Source organism: Rhamphochromis longiceps, linkage group LG4 (assembly GCF_057381845.1).
Source record: "Rhamphochromis longiceps isolate RC_006_pf linkage group LG4, R_longiceps_female_GT1.1, whole genome shotgun sequence".
NCBI classification, from domain to species: domain Eukaryota; kingdom Metazoa; phylum Chordata; class Actinopteri; order Cichliformes; family Cichlidae; genus Rhamphochromis; species Rhamphochromis longiceps.
In genome coordinates, this window is record NC_140560.1 from 6,218,393 (window position 1) to 6,244,816 (window position 26,424).

The 26,424-nt window shown below is 40.6% G+C and overlaps 2 protein-coding genes across 2 annotated transcripts in view; one reads left to right on the forward strand and one right to left on the reverse strand.

Moving 5' to 3' along the window:
• On the reverse strand, positions 1-17,631 carry LOC146670913 (cytosolic phospholipase A2 gamma-like). The gene is made up of 14 exons (XM_085403022.1): positions 17,412-17,631; positions 16,723-16,833; positions 13,269-13,411; positions 12,323-12,512; positions 12,103-12,208; positions 11,888-12,028; positions 10,265-10,330; positions 9,989-10,129; positions 9,393-9,539; positions 9,208-9,291; positions 7,855-8,009; positions 6,672-6,843; positions 645-813; positions 1-364 (listed from the first exon to the last, which is right to left on the reverse strand). The coding sequence occupies exons 1-14, from the start codon at positions 17,523-17,525 to the stop codon at positions 346-348; spliced, it is 1,758 nt and encodes a 585-aa protein (XP_085259148.1). The 5' UTR covers positions 17,526-17,631; the 3' UTR covers positions 1-345.
• The window catches only part of LOC146670914 (cytosolic phospholipase A2 gamma-like), a 12,269-nt gene continuing 2,595 nt past the window's right edge, over positions 16,751-26,424 (forward strand). The window contains exons 1-11 of the mRNA XM_085403021.1: positions 16,751-16,878; positions 19,576-19,794; positions 20,209-20,319; positions 20,663-20,805; positions 20,932-21,118; positions 22,190-22,292; positions 22,411-22,551; positions 23,124-23,189; positions 23,284-23,343; positions 24,077-24,223; positions 26,238-26,321. Of these exons, the coding sequence (XP_085259147.1) occupies positions 19,651-19,794; positions 20,209-20,319; positions 20,663-20,805; positions 20,932-21,118; positions 22,190-22,292; positions 22,411-22,551; positions 23,124-23,189; positions 23,284-23,343; positions 24,077-24,223; positions 26,238-26,321 (1,186 nt within the window). The 5' untranslated portion in view covers positions 16,751-16,878; positions 19,576-19,650. The remainder of the gene's footprint in view (positions 16,879-19,575; positions 19,795-20,208; positions 20,320-20,662; positions 20,806-20,931; positions 21,119-22,189; positions 22,293-22,410; positions 22,552-23,123; positions 23,190-23,283; positions 23,344-24,076; positions 24,224-26,237; positions 26,322-26,424) is intronic.

The window sequence follows — 26,424 nt, forward strand, 5'->3', positions numbered from 1 at the left end:
TCTTTGGAAGTCCCACTGTGGGGTTTTATTTGTTTTGGGGGGGTCACGTGCATACTTTAATGCATTTTAAGATGAACACAAGGATCTTGTGTTCTTCCTTCCAAATACTGATATGAATAAGAGCTGCTCCAGATAATGGTGTATAGTTGGAGTTGCTACAGCAGCAAAGGGCTGTTTCTGCTGTAGCATACACATTGCACATTGGTCAAAAATAAGACACATAACACACTGCCAGTACTTTAAATGATGATTTATATATGGGTTCTGTTTTCATGTAGCTTCAATATTATCATCAGTAGTATCATCATGAACCAAAGATTTACGCTGCCCGAACAAGAAACCGAGCTATGGTTCGCCAGCCTTCCTATAGAGGAGGAAAAAGGAGGGTGTGTTAGCTTTTCTGTAAGTCACACATTTATCCATTTTCCATCCACATCTTTCTGTAATACACAGATATGACTTTTTTTTAACTTCTGTTACAAATCAGCCTTCTCTACAGAGACATACAGTGACCTCATAGATGACGTGCTGAAAGATATGTGAGAATAGTGACCTACATTGACAGCAATGCAAGATTATGCCTATTTCTTTTACGTCTCACTCCGTCTCACTTGACACTCCGTCGCACTCGAAGCTATCCCTACCACTTATTATGTCTGCGGAGAGCAGCTTTGTTTATCTCCTTCAGCAGAGTTTCCTTGTTGTTCTTCACATTTTCTTTCGCCATCTCCAACACAAACTTGATTTTTTCCTGGCTGAAGGGACGCTGGAAGGTGGAGAACTCATCCATCTTTGCTTTGAACTCCTCTGCATCTATCAAAAAAGCAGTAAAGTGCCTCAATCACCTATTCTGTTTATCACAATAAGCTTCAGTTTGCAGCACTATGTAGGTTCCTCATCCTTTTAGACCTTTTGGACCTCTTTGGCAACAAGAAATAGCAAATAAAGCTATATATTTTTTAGATATCTTTTTTTTATTTTTTTATTTGCCTGTCCCGTTTGGCTTTTTGGCATCAGAATTATTGTCTAAAGGCTAAGAAAGATGCCCAACGGATTTACTTTACCAAATAGACCATCCCAGCCTTGCTGTAATGGTCTATTTGATTCACCTTTTATTCTTTATTTTATTTTATTTTCACTTGCTAAATACGGGACAGATTTGACTGGGGAAAAGAAAGGGGAGAAAGAAAGAGGGAAAGAAAAACAGCGGAGAAGAGGGACGGGGATAAAGGACAAAAAACAAAAACCAACAAAATAAGCAGACAAAAAATACATATATCAATCACCTGGATCACCTGTTGAGAAAGAAAAAAGAGAAAACAAGCAGAAGAAAAAAGAAAAGAGCAACATAATAAGCAACATCACGATGATCTATGTGAATATAACAGTAAATACTAAATATTAAACATTATTGTGCAGCACGTAAGATCGACAGCGCACAGTGTACTTTGAGGTAGCTGCCAAAAAGGGTGTAGTTTGTGTGTGTGAGCACCCGTGTGTACACCTGTGAGCATGAGCGTGCTTCTTTTTAAAAGGTTCCTTCATGTAATGATCTGCTAGAGGGTGTGGAGGAGCCTCAGCCCCGTCCTCCAGGGTATGAAGCAGGTATGGAGGAGATCAAAACTCAGGACATCCAGAGGCCCTCAGAACACAAGAGACCAAGGAAGACTAACAGAGGGGCAGCCGCGCCACTGTCCCAGAAAGAGCTGAGGAAGCCCCAGATGAGGGCTCACTCAGCAGCCGCGGAGCAGAAGCCAGGGGGGTTGCAGTGACGCGCCCGTGAGCTCCGCCGGCAGCCAGCTGTGCCTGAGTGACCGAGCCCCAGGCTGAGAGGCCGAGGGCACCCCACCCTCAAAGTGGCCCGAGCGAGCCCCAGGCTCCAGGCCCCGACAAGCAGCCACCAGGAGTGAGCCGGTGTGTACCTGGACGCCCATCCCCGGACACAAAGAACCACCAACGCCTGAGGGCGTCTGCCACTGGCAGGGGAAGTGGTGGGGGAGATAGGCCTCCATACCTTGGAGGGCCTGAGATGTCCCCAGAGAGGTGGCGTCTGATACCCAACCTGACATATAGACACAGACATACAGGCACACACAGATACAGACATCCATTCCCACCCTCATGCTCTCATATGCAATTACTCAACACTCACCCAACGTGGAGACAGACATAGAGAGACACTGTACACACAATCACACTCCCAAAGCGTACTCTAAGCCCCAGGTCTAGGTACCTTTGCCCCTGGAGGGGGAAACTGCACCCAGACCCAGGTAGTGTTACCCTTTTCCCTGCGGTGGAGAGAAGCAGACTGCCCGACTCGGCAGCAGCAGGGAGGCCCCACATTCCAGACCCCAGTTGGACAGCCAACTCCTCCTCCCAGCCCCCCCCCCGCTCCAGCAGGCCGCAGAGAACGGGGGGGTGTTGTCATGGTCCTGAGTCTGAGGACTCAGTGTTTTGTGTTTCCTTATGCTTTTGTTCATTCCGAGTGTGTATTCTGTTGTGATTTTGCCATTTGTTAGGTTTCTGTTCTTTGCCTGCCTGCTCCCACTTCTCTGTGTTCCCTCTGTCTGTCCATGGTGTTATTGTGTCTGCTCATGAGTCTGCCTGTCATGTTCAGTGTCCTGTCTGGTTCTGTCTGTTAATTTCCTGTTTTATTCTGAAGGTTCATGTCTGATGTGAGTGTGTTCAGTTTACATTTCCCCTGTCCCGTCAGCTCTGATTTCTCCCAGCTGTGTTGCCCTCCTGTCTCTTATCCCCTGATTACTGGTGTGTGTATTTAAGCCCTGTGTGTTCTCCTGCCTGTTGCCGGTTCGTCTGTATTACTCCATGTAAGTCTGCGCTTTTCTGCATTCATCTGTGTCTCTCTGCGTTTTTGTATCCTCCGTCAGTCTGCGTCTCTCTGCCTTTCACCCCGTGTCCTGTGGATTTCTAGTTGCTCTTTAGTTTTCCCAGTTTAGGTTTCCGTTAGTTTGTCTCATTATTCGTTTTCTGTTCCTGCCACTGACACCTTGTAAATAAACTCCACTAATCTTTTCATACACTGCTTGCTCTTGGGTCCTTTTTCCAACTCCACACGGCTCGCCTCGGCAGCCGTGGCATGTGTGAAGACTCCAAACCTCCCTCCACCCGCTCATTGTAGTGTTGATGCATGTGTGTTCTAAGGTCCATTTAAAACCCAGGAGGGCATGGAGCTACCTGCCAGAGAGCAGCAGGTAAGCGCATAGCCCCTCCTGATAGCCCTCAATGTCTACATGTATTTAAAATTGAGAGGTGGGCAACGGCGCCAGGGGTGAGGTGTACACCCTGATGGTCTTTTGGATTCCATGTAGCGTGCCCACCCCCAAGATCCTATATGTATGTGTTATGAGAGTGTGAGTAATGGGAATGTCTAAGTTGTGGGATAAAATTGAGGCACAAGAAGCCAGAAGGGGACAGAGGGGGGTATGCCTCCCTTGCACCCTGGTGACACACCTTTACCCCAAGGCCCTGCATGTGTGGGTGATTGTGTTGGAGCGGGAAGAGGGAGGCAGCTGGAGTTAGGGAGGGAAGGAAGGGAGGGGCAAGTGACCCCTCCCTGGGGCCAGCTCCCCCACTGACCCCAGTAGGCACCCCCATACTCTGCAACCCGCCAGGGAAAGGGGGCCCAGGCCCATCCGGACCGGGGCCCAGTTCAGCAGCGCCGCCTGGCCCCACCTCGGAGAAAACTTCACCCACCCCGTCATCCACTCATCTTCCAGACGACACAAGACAATAGACGCCCAGGCTGAGATCTTCCTCCACCTCTCCTATATCTCCCCCTCCTGCAGAGAGAGTCCCTGAAGAGAGGAGACCTCCTGCAAGATGTAACAGCCTCCCCCATCAGTTGAAGAGCCCCCCAGATGGCTCAATGTACTGGCAGTCCCCTGCGCCAGGGCTGGGCCCCCATACACCCACCCGCCCACAACCCCAGCAACACACCAACCAGGACCCAAGCCCCCAAGGCCCAGCCAGGGCCCCAGCCCAGAGACGGAGCACCCCCAGAACCTCACGCCCATCCCGGACCCACCCAGGGGCAGCCAGGCTACCAGGTCAGTAACTCACATCCGTCAGCACAGACCCTCCCCTAGCCCCGCTGCACGCAGCCACGAGGAAACCATCACCTAAGAGCCAACAGAGCCCTTAATAGGCCATGACCGCAACCCCGGATTGAGCCCTCCAAGGAAGATGCTCCTGGGTATCCCCCCGACGCCCCAAGCCTGTCCCTACCCCCACACCAATCACAGCAGTGAAGGTGGGACCAAACTATGACCACCCACCCCTGGTTAGAATTAAGATTATTTTTATTTTTCCAGTTCATGAGGACTGTTTTCTTGGCTATGCATAGGGCAGTGAAAACCATATGGGCTATATTCTTTTCTGTAGTGACATTATCTAAGCTGCCCAACAAACACACTAAAGGGAAGTTGGAATGTTAGATTTCAGACACTTTGATAAGTCTTCACATATCGTGGATATAATTGTCCGGTGAATTGGTTTGGCAGTGTGAGCAGTTGTTGGTAGACGTAAAGCCCATCTTGAACATCCGATGACCTGTATAGTGCACTCTATGTAGTATTTTGTATTGAATTAATTGAAGACTGGGATTTCTAATTAGATGAAAGGTTTTTAAGCAAATCTGAGACCAGAAGTTTTGGTCTAAGTTAACTGATAAATCCGCTTCCCATTTTGCATTAGGAAGTGATATTGATTCATCTGTTTTAGAAAGCATTCTGTATATTTTGGAAAGTAATTTGGGGGTTTTAAGAGTAAGAAATTGAACCACACTTGGTGGTGTTTGTAGTTCAACTTGACCCGGTTTAAATTTCTTTTTTACTATGGATTTAATTTGTTGATATTCTAAAAATCTTTTCTTCTTGATCCTATATTGTGTAACTAGTCTGAAGCATTCATGTCGTTGGATGTTTGAGCTGATAAATGGTAGATCTGAAATCTCTAGATTATTGCAAAGTGCTTGTTCTACATCTAGCCAAGGTTCATCTAAGAGGGTATGTTTTAGCCATCCTGAGATAAACTGAAGCCTGTTGGCTAGTAGTGCTGAAAGTTAGGTAGTTCTAATCCTCCTTTATCCTTGGTCTTTTGTAGTGTTTTTAAGCTTATACATGGGGGTTTATTTTTCCAAAGGAATTTGGACATGTATGAATCCAGAGATCTGAACCAATCTTGTGGCGGTTTAGTTGGGATCATTGAGAATAAATAATTTATTTTTGGTAAGACCGTCATTTTTATAGCGGCAACCCTTCCCATGAGTGATATGGGTAAACATTTCCATCTAGCCAGATCATCTTCTACCTTCTTTAAAAGTGGGATATGGTTTCATTTAGTCAGATCTGCAAACTTGGGAGAAACATTAATACCTAAATATTTTATATTTCCCGATTGCAGTGGTGTAGAAGAAGAATTATGGAAGGAGCAATTAATCGGAAGGACTGTAGATTTTGACCAGTTAATTGAGTAATCTGATATTCTTGCAAAAGAGTTTATCAATTCAATCACCCCAGAGATATTGGTTTGTGAGTTATGGAGAAAGAGTAACACATCATCCGCATAAAGGCTGATTTTATGTTCCACGTTCTTGCATTTTATGCCCTTAATTACTGAATTCTGTCTAATTGCTGCTGCTAGTGGTTCAATAAAAATTGCAAACAGTGAAGGGGAGAGTGGGCATCCCTGCCTGGTGCCCCTCAAGAGACAGGAGCTGGAGGATGTTTGGTCATTTGTTCTGACACAAGCTGTTGGGGAGTTATATAATATTTTTAACCAGTTAATGAAAGAGGATCCAAAACCAAATTTGTTGCAAAGTTGCAAATAGAAATTTACTCTATCAAACGCTTTTTCTGCATCTAAAGAAAATATTGTAGTTTCAAGTTTCAAGTCTATCAAATTAAGTAATCTACGTGTATTTGTTGATGAGTGCCTACCTTTTATGAAACCAGTTTGATATTTTTTATATATCTTTAAAAGATGTTTGAGCTGAGTAAACGTGCTGAGTAAAGGTGCTGAAAATGGGTTTTTTTTTGTGTATGTTCAATGTGTTAGACTTGTACATAGTTGACCATATATGATTAAATAATGTTGAATCCTGGATATGGATTTGTAAGCAAGAAATTTGAAATAAGGGGGTAGGAACAAGAAAAGTGTAAACTTCATCCTACTCCTTTTCGAGCGCACGCATTCTGTAGACAGATATATACATGAAAACTTGATGATTTTTAAGTTTTGGTTTTGTTTTTTGTTTTTTTCTGTTGTTATTTCAATTATGTTTGCATGTTCGAAATAAAATGATATCTAGCTATCTAAATTATCAGTAAAATGAGATACAAACTGCTAACACAGTTGCTCACCTTGAACCAAAATAAAGGTTATAAAAGGTTGTTTTTTTTCCTTGAATTTATGACCAGCACCATTTCTGCTGTTCCGGAATTCTCCCTTAGAGTGTGGTGTGTCTGTCTATGTTTTTACAAGTGTTTGAAAACTGTTTAGTCAGTTCAGTGTTTTTGTCTCTTTGTTGACAAGCTGCCATTTCAGTAATTCCTTTGTTCATGCTTAATACCTTTGGATACAACCTGACACCTTTTATTTTATGTCTGTAGCTCAGTTACAATGAAAGCACAGCTGCACATTTGGAAACAGACCTTTGCAGTTCCGTCTGTTGAAGAGCGGCATGTAGATGATTGTGGGCTCCTTCTCTTTCCCCTCCAGCACATAGCAGTCCTTCGGCCAGTCACTGTCCTCCAGGATCGTGTCATTTATCTCGGGGAAAGGCTTTTTCATCTCGGCCGCATAGTCTCGGGCAAGAGTCAGAGTCTGATAACAAAGCAGCAGTTGAACACAGTTTCAGACGCAGCACTAAGTACTATGTGGGCATCAAATAACACCCGAGGGATTGTGGCTGCTTTATTTTTTTATCCCTCACCTTGAAACTTTCTAATAAGGCACACTTGAAACAGAATTTTGAAGTTTTAATTAGCGCCTTAATGGTTAACAAATTCTTTAAAGATTGTCAATAAGCTATTTCTCAGAACGAAAACAGTTCATTAGGACTTATCAAGAATTCTAATTGTCTACAAGGTCTCCCTCAGGTATTCCCATTACCCCACAGTCTATAGACATGCACATCAGATTAATTGGTGATTCTTAATTAATCAGTTAGCTGTAATTAGTTGTCCAACTCTTTGGTGATTTTTGAAAAATATTTTTGCATCTCTTTTGCATTTGAGCATAGCTTCTTTCATCACTGCTTCCTCTGCCTTTCCATTCAGGCCACACTGTGGTGCAAATTGGTCTTAGATGAAAGTATGGCCCAGCCTTAGTTTAAGGCTGATACACTTTGAAGATGAAATATTTGGGAACTAAATCATTGGCAGTTGTTTCTTCACAGTAAACATATCAATTAACAATGCATTTATTAAAAGAGGATAATTTAGGAAATTTATGTCCAAGTTTTGGTTTGGATGCTTTGCGGTTGATAAATGGTGTTTAAACGGTTAAAAATTTAATAAAATAAAAAAATAAAAAAATAAACTGTTTTCCCGTAATAAATGAAAGCATCATATATAAACTGCATTTGTATTTACTCGGGTTATCTTTGCCTAATATTGACATTTATGTGATAATTTGAAATATTTATTAAGAAATCAGGAAAGGGGGCAAATATCTTTCCACGCGGCCTTGTTCCACATGGCTGTGCACAGTTATGGCTGTTCAGTAAAGGGCTGGTTGCAGTATATGCAGCACGACACAGTTTCAGGAGAATATAAATATTTGTATTAAACTATAAAAATGATCGATTAGTTACACACACACATCTTACAGTACCTCAAACATATTTCCAGCACTATACTCCGGGGCTATGATCAGGTCAATGTCTCTCTTGTCTCCTAGAAATGAAGGGTACGGTACGTTGATCACCAGTCCAGCATCTATGAGCTGGAGTCTTTCGTTAGAGTAGAGGCAAGCTGGAACAGAGGACTCTGCCCAGAACCAGAGACAGAGAGAGAATCAGCTTTTCTTTCACTAGGTTTCTTCATTGCACTTGCAACCATTATGGATGTCACTGTGACCATTAACACTACAAGCTAACACAAAGCCGAGGGCTACAATCAATTTAAAATGACCAGTTAACCCAACTTCATGCATGTATTTGAACTGAAAAAAACCAAACATGTAAACTGAATTCTCAGTGAATTCAAACCCAGGGGTTTCTTCCTGTGATGCGACAGTGCTAGCAATCCATTTTCTTCTGCTTATCCAATTCAGAGTCCCTGGACACCTTCAGCTCTGTCACCCCCACCTCCTGTCTTTTGTTAGTGCCACTGTCTCCAACCCATACATCACTGCGACTCTCACCACCTTGTAGACCTTCCTTTTCATTCTTGTTTCTATCTCTGTGTCACAAATCACCACTGACACTCGTCTCCTCCCACTCCACTCTGCTAGCACATTCTTTTCCAGCTTGTCCTTCGTTGTTTTGTCGATTGATTCGTATGGCTGACCCCAGGTATTTATTTCACTACCTGTAATCATTGACTGAGCTTTAGATGTGTTTAACTGAATTTGGCTTGTCCAAACAGGCATTTGGGTTATCCAAGCTCCAGTGTACAGCTCTAACTACTTTTGTGAGGTGGTCATTCAGAGGTGGTCTGGGCTGCATACAGCCTCATTCATTTATTAGTAGGTATTCCAGCGTATCCTTGGTCACATTAAAGGACCACCTACTCAGCTGACATGTATGTCACTGGAAAAAGTGCAAAGTGGAAAGTGCAGTAGCTTCTGGACCAAGACAACCCATCAGACTAATTACAAATAAATAAATAAATAAATAAAACCCCAAAGTGAGTAACGCTTTTTAAGGTTGGAGGGCTTGATGGGAATTCAGGGTAATAGGTTGGTCTTGGTAGCCTCTTGAGCTTTGTAGATGTAGATAGATGCAGGTTTACAAAAGTGGACAAGTCCCACTTTTGTAAACCTGAATCCTAATTCAAACATTAGGATTCATCTACTCTGGGAGTAGATGAATCCTAATGTCAGAATTTCTAATCTTAAGTGTCACGTATGTCCAATAGGAATAGTATCACTAGTAGTCCTTTTTCACATTGCCATGATTTTGTGTGAGAAATGACTCATTCAGTGGGAATGGGTCATAATTGTTGCTTAAATTGTCTGACTCACCTTGGTATCGGTAAAGGAAGTTTCCAGTTGTTCCCCACTTCCATTCAGCAATCAGGGGAATTACTTGGTTTATTAGGAAAGAAACTGGGAGAAATACATTTACATGAATAGAGTACAATAAAAACTGTCTTTTCCTCTCCAACACTGACAAGACTGTGTGCTTATCACCTATACTGTACACTGACCGTCTGTTTTGAAAGCTCCATCATCCAAACTTTGGCTCCACGTCTCAACTGCTGCCAGCAGCTCCTGACTCCACTGGTTAAAAAGAGTTTTTCTTTCCTCCATACTCTCTGCCTCCACAGACTCAGTCTTGCTATGATTTACCTTGTCTGGGAAAGATAAGAGTCTAATAGGTACTGCGGCATTTTCAGATAGACATTTGCTGCATGATTACGCCATTACAAAGAAATGTCATAAATCTTTCACGTTCAGTTCTATTTTCCAACTTTTTTTTGGCCTGTAAATATCAGTAGCTACACTCTATTAATTCAGTTCAATTCAAATTTTTTATATCGTGCTAAATCACAACAACAGTCACCTTAAGTCACTTTATATTGTAAGGTAAAGACCCTACAATATTAAAGAGAAAGCCCAACAATCAGCTGACCCCCAATGAACAAGCACTTGGTGACAGTGGGAAGGAAAAACTCCCATTTATCAGGAAGAAACCTCCGGCAGAACCAGGCTCAGGGAACGGCGGCCATCTGCTGTGACTGGTTGGGGTTCTGCTCACATCTACCCAAGTAATGTTCTTTAAGACATTCTTGGAAACATTTACCTTCTAGGATTTTCTGCAGCTTATCCAGGTACATCAGAGCAGTAGTGTCCTTAACAGTTATTCTGGTCAGAGCTATCACTTTATCAAGGATAATCCATACGCGCAGGTACTCCTTAGCAGCACTGTCCAAATGCCCAGACACTAAAACACACACACACACACACACACACACACACACACACACACACACACACACACACACACACACACGCTGAGCAGGTTAAGATAACACAGTCAACATACATGTAGCAGGTATGCTTTTCAAACTGTGATTACCATTCAGCCATTGAGGGACAAAGTCTCTGAGAGTCTCCTCATTAGATATCGCACAGCCTAAAATACCTGTACAATGAGAAAATGATTTTAGATGTTTGTATTTTACACCAGACACTGAAAATCTTCTGTATTAATATTTAGGAATGAAACCTATTTCTTCCTACAGATGAGGAAACATCTACATTGACTCGTGCTTTACATTATATTCCTGGCAGTGGAAGTCGCGTACACCATTGTTCAGTGCAGGCTGCCTCTATGCAATCATACTTTCCAATTAGTTGGTTTCATAGTTCTTTTTTGGCTGGTTTCCTCTAATGTGTTTTAGATGTATAAAAGAATGACAGTCACTCTCACAATATTTTACTAGTATTTGTCTCCAGACCGATTAACTGGAAAGTGCTGTTGAGTTTTCATGCAATAATTTTCAGAAGGATCTAAAGTTATCAGAGTAGTGAGAAAACTAGTCTGGGTCATTGTGGTTGCACTGAAATTTGAACGCTATTTTGTTAGCAGCGGACTGTTGCTTGTCTTGCTTGTTTTGTTGGCTCTGACTGCTGCATTTGACACGGTGGATCACGATCTGCTGATCTCTCAACTAAAGCCTTGTTTGGTCATTTCTGGCTTGGCACTTTCGTGCCTCAGGGATCTATTCTTGGGCCACTACTGTTTTCATCATATCTCCTGCCATCAGGAACAATTTTTCCAAAAACACTTTGATTTCTGACGATTTGCCAGCTCTATCTAGCTTTGAATCACTCTGATAGCTCTTCAGTTGGACTCCTGCTTATTTGTCTTAGCAATGTCATAGATGGCTCTAAATTTGTTATTATGTGCCATTAATTAAATAAAATTGCAAATAAATAATTTATTTATTAAATGTTTTAAATGAAATGAATCAGCATTTAATAAATTATGTAATGATATATTTATTTAATTCATTTTGTCACTCCTGGCTGTCCATATCCTGGCTCCATGCACTGGCTTCCAATTGAATTTAGGATCTATTTTTAAATCCTTTTACTGGTTTTAAATCTTTAAATGGTCTGGCGCCTGTATATTTTTCTGATTTTCTGCAGCCATAAGATCAGACAAATGTACAGCAGCTCTTGTTCTCAGTTCCTAAATCATTTTCTGGGCTGTTCCTACTCTAAGTGCATGGGTAAATAGCATCAGAAAGATGTCTTCTCTTTGTTGGTTGGTTAATGGGCCACTAAATGAAACCACACCCCACTATCCTGAAGCTACAGTTTAGTTTTTCTGTATAAACCCTAATAAATAACAGCAAAGATGATAAATTAAAACAACTTACATTTTCACTAAAAGTCATGTGGCCTTGTACCTTCCTGTTTTCACATAACCTGCAGCCCTGTGAAACTGTGATGTAACATTTGCAAGCATAAGAAGAATATATAGACTGCACAAAATTACACTGTACTGACTTGGCAACAATAGAAAGCACTGAGCCACCATGTTGCCCTTTTGATACTGACAGTTTTGGTGGTTCTCTTGGTGATTTAAAGTGGAAAAGCTTCATCGGATCCGTACTTGAAAGTAAAATCAGCTACATATTCTAGGCATCATCAAACCAATCTCATATTCCCTGTTCAGCCTGTAAACACTCACCCTGTAACTTGACCATGTCCATCTCTTTCTTTTTCTCCAGCAGCGTTCCATTTTGGAATTTGCTGCCCAGGAGAGATGTTTCGATAAAGAGACCCAACTCTGTGAATCCGGCCTCGTGGGGGCTTATCTCAAACCATTTTCCTAAAAGATGCGAGAGTGCATTATAAACCACTTAATAAGGGGCTAATCTAACATGTCTTTATGTATGTATGTACCTTCTATAGGTCCTTGAGTAAAGCAGTGCTTTTCAATAGCACAGTAGATGGGATAAGGGTTTGTGGCATTCCTGTTGGCCTCATCTGAAAGACACCGTAGGTCCATCTGATGGAACACCAGAGATTTCACTGAAAGCCTTAGTCTGTATAGCAGAGAGAGAACTGAATTTCAAATGAGAATTATATGAACTATAGTTTGTCTTTGTGCTTGCACTGGTACCTGTTTCATAATTCCAGCTGAAGTTAAGACCCCCCAGATATCAGCAAGAGAGAAGTGCTCTTCTTTTGCTCTCTCACCCAACCAATCCACAGCTTGCTCAAGTTTAACACTCGGGGAATCAAACAGCCTGGACACTGCCGCATCCATGTTGGTGCTAAATTGTGAGTCATTGTACAAGGAGGCCATGGACCTAACAGATAAAGCAAGTCAGGCAGGTGTATAAGACAGACGTCAATAGGAAAACAATTGTTGCAGATAAGGTGATTGCACCTTGTAGTGATCCCTTTGTTAATTTTTTTTCTTCTTGTCTTCTTTTTATGTTAGACTTGATAATGATGTGTCTACCTGTAAACCTGTAAATTTGTAAAAGGCTGTCCATGATTTAGTGTCTTGCTGTAATCAGTGATTTTACCAGAATAAAACACTATTATTCGTTCACTTTTTATATTTTCACGACTTCTTTAGCTGGTTTCTGTTGCATTTGCAGCCTGTTTCACAAGCACATGCTTGTGATTTGACAGTAAATAAATGATCCTGAATTGAACTGAGGATCTCTTTGCTCATTCTGAGCCAAAGAAATGAACCAATAAAACTAATCATACTAAAACTAGTCCCTAACTGGTACAAAAAGGGGTGCTAGGTGCATGGAGGTGGTAATCACAAAATAATCTAAAAGAAATATAAATCTTATTACGTCAAGCCAAAAGCTAATTAACATAAACAGAAAAACATCCCATATATCAATTAACATGCATGTATATGCACTGTGTGTATATATATATATATATATATATATATATATATATATATATATATATATATATATATATATATAATATATACACACGCTGTATATATTGTTTCTACTTGGCCACTGTAATGACTATTTTATAATATATTCTGGTAAAGAAAGAATTATATTTAATGTTTGTGTCATTGTTTATACCATGTAGACCCCGAAACTCCTCCTAGGTAGAGCAGTGTGTCCAGCAGACCTTCCTTTTCCATTTGATGGAGGGAACCCACCAGACCCACAGCTGCTCGCTGACCCCCACCCGATGCCAACAGAGCAATGTGGGGAACTGAGTCCTGGATGAAAATATGAAGGAGAGATATTATTTGATAGCTGCACTGCAGTTTTTGGATGCAACAATTAATAACCCTTTCACATCTTTATAGTAAATCTGAAGCTACAGCCATCTGTCTGTAACTCAGTTTGTCATAAAATGTCCAAACAGGAAAACAGCTAGCGGTTCTCTGCTTAAAGCCAAAAAAAATCCCCTAATAGCATCTCTAATTAATGCCAACAAAACGATGTGGGGAACTGAATCCTGTTTTCTTCCTGTATACTGTTTCTTGTGTTTCTCTCTGTGTTTTACTCCTCTGACTTTCTCTCTTTACATACATTTTTGCCTTGATTGAGTTTGTTTGTGTCTAATTATCTCCCTGGTGTGTATATAGTGTTGTTGTCTTTTCACCCTTGAATTACTGTGCCTTATGGTGTTTTTTCCTGCTGATTTCTTGTTTTTAGCGTTCCATTTATCTAGCTGTCACTCTGCCCCAGTATTTTGTCTGCATGTGGGCCCACTTTATGGACTACTGCAATGTGGCATGTAAATTATATTCCTGACTCATTGTGCATTGAGATAAAAGATCAAGGCTTCAGGGGTGTCTGCTAGAAAAGCTTTCAAGAAATTTAGTTTTTCCTTTATGTTTTTGTTTGTTTGGTTTTGTTGGGTTTTTTCAGTTCTCTGTTATAGCTTGATTAGCTTGAAGTATGAAAACTACTTGGTCATATTTACCAAAACATCAATTGTTTTTTTAAAGCCCATATATAAACTACACCCTAAAGAACCTCATTCCTCTGTTGTTGTTCTCCCTTTGAAGCCCATTTATAAAATACAACAAAAGGTACTGTACAAGACTGCCAGGAGAAGTCCACAAATCCAACAGAGAAGGAAACTAACATAAATGCAAAGAAACAAATTGAAAAACAAATGCATGCTGAGAAAACAGCTTAAAAACACATCCTAAAAAAGTGAATGACAGAACTATAAATATACTGACGACTATTAACACAGATGAAGATAATTACACAAAAAGGAAGTAAACACCACAAAAAGACATGATAGAAAACCAGATATCAAATTCAAACAGCTGAGAACAGAAACAGGAGGACACAACTAGGCCTAAACATGATAATAGTGCCCGCCAGACAGAAGGACAAACAGACAGGGTGACACTAAGGGAGCTCAAACTATTACTGCTACTGCTTATAATAATTCATCAAGACATGAACAAAAACACAAGGTTAGAAAACCAAAAAAAACTGGATCCAAAGCTCCGCACCAAAACCCATAACAGTTTCTATACTTTGCAATGAAAACAAGAGGCTATTAACCAGTGATGTCCTGTCAGAGAAAGCAAAGCAAGCAGTACTTGCTCAATGAAATCTAAAAATGTATATCAGTTAAAACCAAAATAAATTAGTTTCTCTCTTTGTATCACTTTACAAAAAGTGTTCTGTCCAGAAGCTTTCTCTCATCGTTGGCTCGTGTTAACTTTTCACTTACGTCCAAGTTACGTTAGCTTGACTGTAAGGCAGGCTTGAATCTTCCTGTCTCCAATTCCCTCAGAATCTGTAGCATCTCTTAATTTCATGGGCATATCTGGGTCCCATTAACAATCGTTTTAGCTGTGCAGCTGAGAGGTCGGCAGCTTTGTTGGCTAGCCTGGCATATGGTTTCTCATTGCTGCTCCAATGCTTTCAAATTAGAATTTATGAGAAATCACCTGGTTGACCTAATATTTATATTGCTGTTTTGTTAATAAGCCACCTTCATTTCCCATCATCATCTCTGCTTTCCTTACTATAAAAGACATCACATGCTTTTAAGTACAACAGTATCACCCACTGTATTTTCCTTTATCATATACACTCAACAAAAATATAAACGCAACACCTTTGTTACTGCTCCCATTCCCCATGGGATGGACGTAGAGACCTAAAATTCATTCCAGATACACAATATAACCATCCCTCCCAAACAGTGGTCACAAATCAGTCCAAATGTGTGGTAGTGGGCACATCTGCTATATTGAGATAATCCATCCCACCTCACAGGTGTGCCACATCAGGATGCTGATCTGACATCATGAGTAGTGCACAGGTGTACCTTATACTGCCCACAATAAAAGGCCACCCTGGAATGTGCAGTTTTTTGCGTTATTGGGGGTCTGGGGACCCAGAACCGGTCAGTATCTGGTGTGACCACCATTTGCCTCATGCAGTGCAACACATCGTCACATGGAGTCTGTCAATTGTGGCCTGTGGAATGTTGGTCCACTCCACTTCAATGGCTGTGCGAGGTTGTTGGATATTCGTGGGAACTGGTACACGCTGTCGTATACGCCGGTCAAGCACATCCCGAACATGCTCAATGGGTGACATGTCCGGTGAGTATGCTGGCCATGCAAGAACTGGGACATTCTCAGCTGCCATCTGCCCTGAACAATGTGAACCATGATTCATCCGTGAAGCGCACACCTCTCCAACGTGCCAGACGCCATCGAATGTGAGCATTTGCCCACACAAGTCTGTTACGGCGACGAGCTGGAGTCAGGTCAAGACCCCGATGAGGACGACGGGCATGCAGTTGAGCGTCCCTGAGACAGTTTGTGCAGAAATTGTTTGGTTGTGCAAACCAATTGTTCCAGCAGCTGTCTGGGTGGCTGGTCTCAGACGATCTTGGAGGTGAACCTGCTGGATGTGGAGGTCCTGGGCTGGTGTGGTTACACGAGGTCTGCGGTTGTGAGGCCGGTTGGATGTGCTGCCATATTCTCTGAAACGCCTGTGGAGACGGCTTATGGTTGAGAAATGAACATTCAATGCACGGGCGACAGATCTGGTTGACATTCCTGCTGTCAGCATGCCAATTGCACGCGTCCTCATTGCTTGTGGCATCTGTGGCATTTTGCTGTGAGACAAAACTGCACATTCCAGGGTGGCCTTTTGTTATGGGCAGTCTGAGGTACACCTGTGCACTACTCATGATGTCAGATCAGCATCCTGATGTGGCACACCTGTGAGGTGGGATGGATTATCTCAATATAGCAGATGTGCCCACTACCACACATTTGGACTGATTTGTGACCACTGTTTGGGAGGGATGGTTATATTGTGTATCTGGAATGAATTTTAGGTCTCTACGTCCATCCCATGGGGAATGGGAGCAGTAACAAAGGTGTTGCGTTTATATTTTTGTTGAGTGTACTTTAAGTACTACACACATTTGGTGAAAAAAAATGTATGAGGTAAGTCGAGCTGGAGATTAAAGTCAAAGGGAAAAAAGAAAGGGGAGGGGGGAAACAGAAGGATGAGGAGACAGTTTCTATCTTACAGCTGTACAGTTGATTTCCAGAGTGTTGAGTGAATGCAGAACTATTTGTTTCCTCTTGTGAACATACTCCTTTTCACCAGCACACAGAGAGTGGGACTGACGGATAGGTCTCTGCAAAAACAATCAAGACAGAGAAGCACTGACTTCAACCCAGAGGTAAGCTGACTCAGACACTGAAATGTGCTACACATATTGTATATTGTACATTCATATGCTGCAGCAGAGTAATATCATATGAAACCTTATAAAGAAGGCATATTCACTTTTTCCTCACATTTCCCAGGGAATATGTTTATGATAGTATATATGAATGCTAATATCTTTCAGTTCATCCACACTGTATAAACGGAAATAAGAATAATCTAATAAAAGGCAATATAGAAATTTGCCAGGATAGAAATGATATACATCTGTAAATGCATAATTTCTATAATAATAACTAGTTGACTTAATATTCTTCAGGCTAGCTCCTTATTTTAAGTCTTCTTATATATAAATATATCACAGATTATTTGTATGTTTTGTATTATCTGCATATGTCTGTAAAGTAACTACAGTTATGAATTGTATTTTTTAAAAAATACAAAATAGATCTAAATGGCACTTTAACTTAATAATTTAGATGTTCAACTACGACATAGACCATGCAACATATAGTCAATTCAAATCTATTCTCATTGATGCCTCACCTCAGACAGAGCTACATTGCCCTCCATGTTGTCCGCTGCCTGTGAAAGAATGACAGAATTCACAAAGCAAAGACAAACCACTGCATTCATGAAACCTGTTAGTCCTGTTTGCATGTTGCGAAGCCAACCTTCTTTTCAAATTAAAAAGTTCAATTCACCCCGCAGGGAAACTTCTTGTTTCTGTCAGCTTCCTTCTAGCTAAATTTGTCTGTGCAGAACAAGAAGTCAAATGAGCCCAAACACGCAGAGGAATGTTAATTCCTACCATGTGTGGGACTTTTACACAAGTATTGCCTAATATGGAAATACTATGGTAAAATCAAATGTCAACTTTTTCTTCTTCACTCACATTTTTCACTCACAATGTGTTTATACACCGCCCTGAAATCAATCATTATTTTTTTATTAAACTCAGTCTGTCTTCCACAGTGTGTCCACTATCCTGTCTTCCTCCCATCACCAGTCTCAGCAAATGGCTATGCCTGAGCCTCCTAGAGGTTTCTGCCTGTTAAAATGGAGTTTTTCCTTCCCGCTGTGCTTGGTCAAAAGCAGTTGTTTGATTGTTGTGTTTTGGTGCTATGTAAATAAATCGAACTGACCTCCCACATCTCCATATATACCAGTATTTTTGTAGGGAAAATAAAAATGTGCAGGCAGTTTCACCAACATCTAGCCTTCTTTTTAATGGCTTGTAACATAGTGGAAAGCTTTATTTTTTCTGCTTCTTTTGGAGAACATAGCAGATAACCAACGATAACCTTTGTCATGCCCTACAGATATTTTACCCAAATCATTGTTTCGAAAAAGTTTTAATTCTGTTCGATCGTATCTAATAACTTTGATACATTTTTCAAGAATGTCCCTGTTGAACCATTGTTTTAAAAGTCTCATCTACACACTACCTGCAAACTTCTAAACGGCCCCTGTGGGGCTCCTTAGGGGCCTCTGCTTTGCTTGCTATATATTTGCCAAGTTTTCATAAGATTTCCTAAATTTTTTATGCTGATGATATTCAGCTGTGTTACTGTTTTAAAGCACATGTCCTTTCTACTGTATTACCGTGTTTGGAGGTACTAAAGATTACCCTACTGTAAATTCTTTGCAGTTAAATGAAGAAAAGCTGAGATTCTGCTTATTGCTCCTGACGGTTTGAAGATTAAAGCATGTGTTGGATCCTTAGGTTCTTTTGTCTTTTTTCTGTTAGTAAGCTTTGTGTTGTACTGGATGGTTGTGTCTCTCTGGGTGCGTTCAGTAAGCAGCTGACTCATTCTCCTTTTCTCCATCTGAACAATGTTGCTCAAGTGAGAGATGTTGTGTCTTAAGCTGTAAAGGAAATGGTTATCCATGATTTCATTTCCTCTCATTTAGATTATTGTGTTTGTAATTCTCTTTTTTCTGTATTAGGAAAACATCTTAAAATCTCCTTCAAATTGTTCAAAATGCTGCAGCAACAGTTTTAACCAGGACTAATAGGAGCTCACACATTACTCCCATTTTATTTGCTCTCAGTTAAGTTTAGAATACATTTTAAAATTTGCATCTTCACTTTCAGAGCCTTGCACTAACATATATTGCAGACATATTCCTCCTCTCACTGTGTCAGGTCTTCAGGTCGTGCTTCATACTCACCTAAAGACTCATGGAGACCATGGTTTCCAGGCCGTAGCACCTACTCTGTATAATGCTGTCCTTTTAACTATTCACTCTGCTATGTTATGTTTAGATCATAAAACATAAAGATGTTATTTTTTACCCAGGCTTTTAGATAATCATATACTTTCTTTTATATTTTATTTAGCTTGAATTACAGTTTCTATATATATTTTTTCTTTCTCAGTTTGAAGCAGTGAACCTTTGTCTGACAAAAGTGCTATACAAATCTTTGAATAACAACTTGAGGCAGAACCCGGCCTATAAATGACTGAATAAATTCAAATGTAAAATAGTTAAAGAACTTTTTTCTCCAAAACCTTTACCCAACAAAATAAAGGCTTTATTTAAATTACAACACAAGAAAAAAAAGTTATGTTTTGCTTTGCAGATAAACGCACTGTTAGAGTGATATGAAGGACAGTTAGATGTGAACATACACAACTTGTTCTGCCTCCATATCATTTTCTGATATGTCTGTTTGACGTCAGCATTGTTCTAATTTACCATGAAGTTGCCTGATAGCAGGACATAAAAAGGACTTCTGAGCTAGACAAGAATCTTTAGTCTGCTCCGTCCACATCCAGCCATGTTGTGTGGATATACCAGCCGGGCGACTGGTCTGCTCTGTGCTTGTATTGTGATGATGGGATCTATGGGACTACCTGTGGACAACAGGAGGAACCTGTGGACAGTCCCTCAGCAGAAGAATCCAGCTCTTTCAGAGTTCAAGGTGAAGAAAATCATTCAGTCCACAGAAGCTAAATGTCTTCTGAAGCAGGTCTTATGAGTCCTGATGTTTCATATTTAATCATGTACAGAGTGGTTTGAGTGCTCTTGTTGTGTTTGCATTATGAATCCAAGAATGAGATAGAAAGATATGATGTTTGGCTTTTAATGGATGTGTAACTCATGATGTTCGTTATGAAACAGTCAAGATCCAGAAACAGTCAAACATTAAAGAGAAATTCAATGTTTTTACACATGTTTATCTAGTTTTTTGTCATGTTTTTTTAAATGGCAAATCTTTTAAAGTGTATATTTAAAATGACACTTTACATAGTTAATATTTATGTTGTAGATCCAAACCATCCAAATCCAAAAGTTTTCTTATGTGCGTCCTGTAATACTTCCTTGTGTGTTGCAGAAGTATGTACATCAGTCACAGTCCTTATCTGCTGGAGAGCAGGAGTTTGTCCTGAGGAGGAAACAAGTAGTTCAGAAATCACTCAATAAACTGGGACTCACATGTACACTGGTGAGAAAACTCTCAAATACATAAGTCATAAGTCTTTTTTTCTTCCTTCCCTTTTTCTTTGTCAGTAGCTTATTTTTCAGTGCCAGCCAGCTTTTCAGCTTTTTTATATATACAGCATATATATAAACTAGAGTACAATGACATAAATTTCCGATCACTTTAAGATCTCTTGACTTGTCTGCTTGGCCATTTCCAGGAATTATTAAATAGGATAACATGCGCATTAGAAATCAGAGAAATCTGGACCAAACAGAGCACTTCATTCTCATTGGACTGTCTCATCTGTCCACTGGGTAACTTTATTTTTCCATCACCCACCTGTTTTTCTCTCTCTTTTCACCAGGATATGGTTCCTCACATTGCACTGTTGGGGTCAGGCGGAGGTCAGAGAGCAGCTGTGGGTCTGATGGGATCCCTCTTTCAGATGGAAAAAGATGGTTTGCTGGACACTGTGCTCTACCTGGGAGGAGTTTCTGGGTCTGCCTGGTAAACAAGTACAGACAGAGTCACGCTATACATAACTGGTTAGCTAGACTTTACTAGCTAGAAGGCTGAATAGTTCATTATAATGTGCGTGGGCTGAGTATTTTGTGGTCTGACTGTTTCCCTCAGGTCCATGGCCACCTTATACAGTGACCACCAGTGGAGCACCAACATGGACAATGCTGTGTCCAGGCTGTCGAAGCCTGGGATTGGGCTTACGGATGTTCTGATCTTTTTGGCCAAGAGGGCAAAAGATGGTCACTTCTCTCTCACTGACATCTGGGGGGTCTTAACCTCTGGTTTCATCATGAAACAGGTAAGGCCAAAAGAACTCAACTGGACTCATTTTATTCTGGAAATCCAGAAACACGGTAATGTGGCTTCACACTGCAGGATGCCTGTGAACTGAATAAATGAATGAATGCAAACATTATGCTAATAATGACAGAAAGGCTTGTGTCTCCATACAGCATACTAAAAGTCTGCGCTAAACCACCAGGTGTCAGTGTACTCGCTCTATCACAACATGATAAGAATACACTTTATTATGATGCTTTAAAAAAGACATAAATATTGTTATAACTTGCCCTTAGGCTACATCATAGATTTAACACAGAAGTCTAAATTAAGCTTCAGGAGAAGCAGAGACTTTACGCTGTATAGGGTAATGCTGCGAGCTACACAAATGCAAATCAGGGAAGTAAGATTACAGCAGAATTCCAGAAGACACACCTGATGACCTAAAATGCACCGACTTCCTTCTAAAATCCTCTCTGGTATAATTTGATTACCATAATTAAATTCTACAGATGAACAGATGAAGAGCAAAACGTCAGTATGAGCCTAAACCAGAATCAACCTTTTCTAACATTAAAAAAATCATCATGGGAAAAAAGAATGAGTAGGAGTGACGGGTGAGATGGAATCCAGTTCAGCAGGTAGTTCCGCTGCTGGTCCAGGGTGATTTTCCAGCTAAAAAGCCCATCTTCACTTTGTGACCATGTTATCACATGCTCCATGTGACATACATACTACTGCATCCTTTCCACTGTGTCATTCCTGATTCTTCTGTCTGTTCAATGCATTCTGGGGGCAATCACTGATGCGTATGAAGTGACGCAATGCTCTGCAATGCAGCTGGTGTGGATTGCTCTCAGGTCATTGTTAGGTTATTAGGCAGTTACAGCAAGAAAAATGCAATATCACGTAAGAATTCAATAAGGTTTTATCAGACTGCAAATAAGAGAGGTCTTGTTAGTTTTCATAATTTATGTTCCTAAAGCACATGATCCATCCCGGTCTTAATTTTGTATTTATTTCATTTATCTCAGTTTAGTGTTGACGGTTTATTTATTTATTTATTTATCTGGTTCGTTGTTTTTGTCAGTTGGATGTCCGAAGTCTTTCTGAGGATGGCACAAGCATCACCAATCCTTATCCCATTTATAGCACAGTGAACAAAAACTGCTTGCAACATGATTCTGAAAAAGGTACTAAAAACAAACAATTACGCAAACATACGTCTCCAAATGTTATTCATGTGTATATTGCTCTTCTTTGAGTCACTGACTCAGTCTTTTTGCTTCTGTTTTTCTGTGTTTGTCTCAGGCAAATGGTTTGAGATGACTCCTCATCAAGCTGGCTTCATAGATCTGGGTCTCTTCATTAACACTCCAAACCTGGGCAGCAGAATTCATGGAGCTGGTTCTGACGTCAAAGGGCCAGAACTAGACATGGTCACGCTGCAAGGTGCGTCCATCTCTTTGTCTGCTAGAAACACCAACTCCGCCAAACAAAGGAATGTAATAATAATAATAACTTTTATCTTGTGTCATGAGCATTGTTGCAAAGGTCACCAGCTGTCACTTTAAACCTCAGACAAAATACACTTGGCCAACAAACACTAAATTCATGTATTTTGTTATTTACAGTTCAAATAGAGATCAAATAATAATTAAATGAACATTTGTTATTGCTGTTAAGAGGTCATGCAAGATGCTTTTAGATCTACTTGTCAGATCTACTGACAAGTAGATGCTTGTCAGTGTGATGCAGGTACCTGCGTGTGGCTCTCTGTGGAGCCTCAGGAATATCTGTACCTGTATACAACTGCACTGCTCATGTGATGATACTGGATCGTGCAAAATCCTGTCCTCAGACTGCTGTACAGTGCCAAGAACCTCCGACATGTCTTCCACTATTCCCTTGCCCTAATATTATTTTTATTTACAGTTTTCCTCATAGGTATATTGTTCTATTTTTATTATTAATATTAATGTTTTCACAGTGTGTCTCCTTTGTGTGTCTGGTCTGTTCTGCAGGCTTAGTGGGGAGTGCTTTAGCAGACGATGAGAGTGTGGTGACCTATATTCTTGACTGGTTAAAAGGTAGAAATCTGAATGTGTCTTGTTATGAGAAAGCATTTGCTAAATGCATTTAATATGCGACAGTAGAACTAAACAACTGTTTGTGTGTGCTCAGTTCTAGTGGGGAAGGAAGCTACTGATGAAAACAACCCGTTGGAGTTTCTCTGGACTAAAGGTACAGTCATTACATGTTACTATAACTGGATCATCCATCCATTTTCTTTCCTTTATCCAATTCAGAGTTGTGTGGCAGGTCACGGAGACAGACAACTATTCACGTTCACATTCACACCTCGAGTTTCTTTAGAATCGCCGGTGCACCCCATGCGTGTCTTTGGACTGTAGGAGGAAGCCGTCGTACCCAGAGAGTGTCCACACAGACATAGTAAGACCATAGAAAGTGTGGATTCGAACCCAGGACCTTCTGGTCACCCTAGCTTTTTTATTCCATTTGAAATTATTTTAATCCGAGTTTATGTTTTAGAGGTTATATCCTGAGTGTGCACTTCATATGAATATCATGAGCAACCTGTAAACAGTGTTTTATCACAAGTATATTAAGTTTGGCCGGTGCCATAAAATCAGTCCAGATCAAATTAAATTTAAATTGAATTAATTTAATTTAAAGAGTCAACAACAAACCCAAAACATCTATATTGCTGGTGTTTGCCCAAATAATATGTGCCACAAGACAACTTCAGCTATGACAAAAAGCGATGGATAAACACCTGAAAGCTGTTTTATTGTACCAGTACCACCATTGCAGTTTTTGGACTCATTACAAGTGATAACAACAGACTCCTGATCTACAGACGTCCAGAAAACACTTTACTGTTTGCTTCAGTTAATACTGACTGTTAATGTGAAAACGATTCATCTAAAAGTGAACATATGATCTTATTTTTTAGAGGGCATCAAAATAAACTACACTGCATCATCTGAGATGAAGCTCTTAGAACTGCATAATGTGATCTTTAAGGACTGGTGTCAGAAAACTTTGGCCTCCTTACAGTCGTGGAGTCAGAATATGGATGAAGGACCAGCCAGATATTACGGTCAGTAATATAAAGTTTGTTATTGTTGATCAACACAGTTTTAGCAGAAAGAAAGCTGAGAGTGAGACGGTATGGGCACAATGTCTGCTGTGACTATTACTTTAATTCAATTCAGTTTTATGTATATAGCATTTCCATCTGTTTTTGGTCTTTACCAAATCCAGAGTTAAAGATACAATATACTTCTTACTTTCTTTAAAAAACAGTCAGAAGCTGGCACATTAATGATTGTAAAATGTGCCTGTGCAACAAAAAATGAATGAGAGCTTATGTAAGGAACTAAAACAGAACATTTATGAGTCACATATCCAAACGAGTCAAAATCCAATACAAAACTGAGCCCCTGCTGTGACATGCATTGACTCTGACAGCTCCATGCAGTTCACTGAAAGCGTCTTGGCAGTACATTGTCTGCCTGCAATGGTCAGAAAGTGTGGTATGGTGTATAAATGGTCAGCATTTTAGGTATATGATGTAATCAATACCAGTGGGACATTGCATGTCCTGAATCAGTCACACTGCTATCAAATTCACACCGATTTTCATCAGGCATTGATATTACAATGGTTTGTATGCTGTTGTTGTGTCGTAAATTGACATATTTACTGTAATAATCATTTTCTATCATGTGTGGTCAGAGGCTAAACAAGTCTCAAATATCTTTAAAATGTGTGATGGCAGAGGGGCATGCTGGGTATTTCCTGACCTCACTGCCTGTCACAAAATGTAACTATTTATTTTTCAGCATATATAGCAGCAGAATTATAAATTATGTTTAGGATGGCAAAGCAAAAAAAAAAAGAGAAGAGTACGAGGCTCAAAAGATGGAGTGCTGATGAGTGAGTAGTTTGTGTTTTGGTAAAAGATTCAAACACTGTCACCACTATGAAACTACGTAGTTATATTCTAAGGAGCTTTGAAAGAAACGTCTGGACTTCTTTAAGCTTTCTTGAAGACATTTCACCTCTCATCCGAGAACTTCTTCAGTTCTAAGAGCAACTGGTGAAGAGTCCCAGATTTAAACCCTGTGAGAGTGTCCCCAAGAGGGTCATGGACCCCTTATTGATCCGCTACCTAATCACACGAGCCAAAGTGTGAAAACGGGTGTAGGTCACAATCAGCCAAGGTTTCAGGTGGGCCCATTGTGAAACCTTGACCAACCCTATCATGTGATTTCCTGAGGGCAGAAGGCCCAGGATGTGAGTAAGGCATCTGGGAAGGATCTCAAAACTGGATTATCGATGGCAGACAGTTAGTGTCATAAACCACCATCTCTGTTCAAAGATGGTCGTTCACACTGGACATCGATTGCCTCTTTCAGCCCTCTTTCAAACCGTCTGTCTTCTCTGTCCAAAATGTGAACATTGGCATCCTCGAACCTTTGACCTTTAGATGCAGATGGACAGCCGAGTCTTGTCCCATCAAAGAGGCTCTTCTATGTTGTGCTTCACTTCTCTGATGAGAGGTGAAACATCTTTAAGGAAACTTAAAGTCCAGACGCTTTGCTTTCCAAGCTCCTTAGACTTATGACCCAGATGACCGAGAACCTTCACAGATATATGTACTTATATCATAATACACGTATGATAAATAGAAACTGGTCTGCAGGTTTTTGAATGAGGAATTCTGCAAATGAGTGTGCTTGCTTGGTATGGTGAAACCATCCAGTCGGTCTGTGAGGACCTGTGGTTAATGGGTTTGTGTCTTTTGTTCCATGGTCACATTACAGTTTGTTTTATCCCACTTTTCCAAGGACAAATCTGTGTTGGCTTTCTGGTAGGCTAGTTCAAGAAGATGGTGTGAGATAAGCAGTGTGGTTGATACCCTGAGCTCTGTTGTTGTCCACGGTGCAGCTCAAAAGCAGGAGTGATGTTACGATATGATCATGACCATCTGACAACCAGAAAATGACTCCAAATGAGCACGATTGTCACATATGTGGTGCATGTATTAAATGCAGATAGCAAGTTGCAGCTTTCAGTTCTTCATTATGTTGCTTGGTTTGTTTCCCCAGTTTCTTGGTTTATACAAACACTCATCACACAGATTAAAAAACTGGAATGGGGCAAAACTGAAAACTTCCTCTACCAATACCCAGGTAGACTGATGTTCTTAAACTTTACCATACATTTATTTTTTAGAGTACTATGTTTTGCTTGATAGATGATAAAAACTGGGAACTGAATGATATATTGTTATTT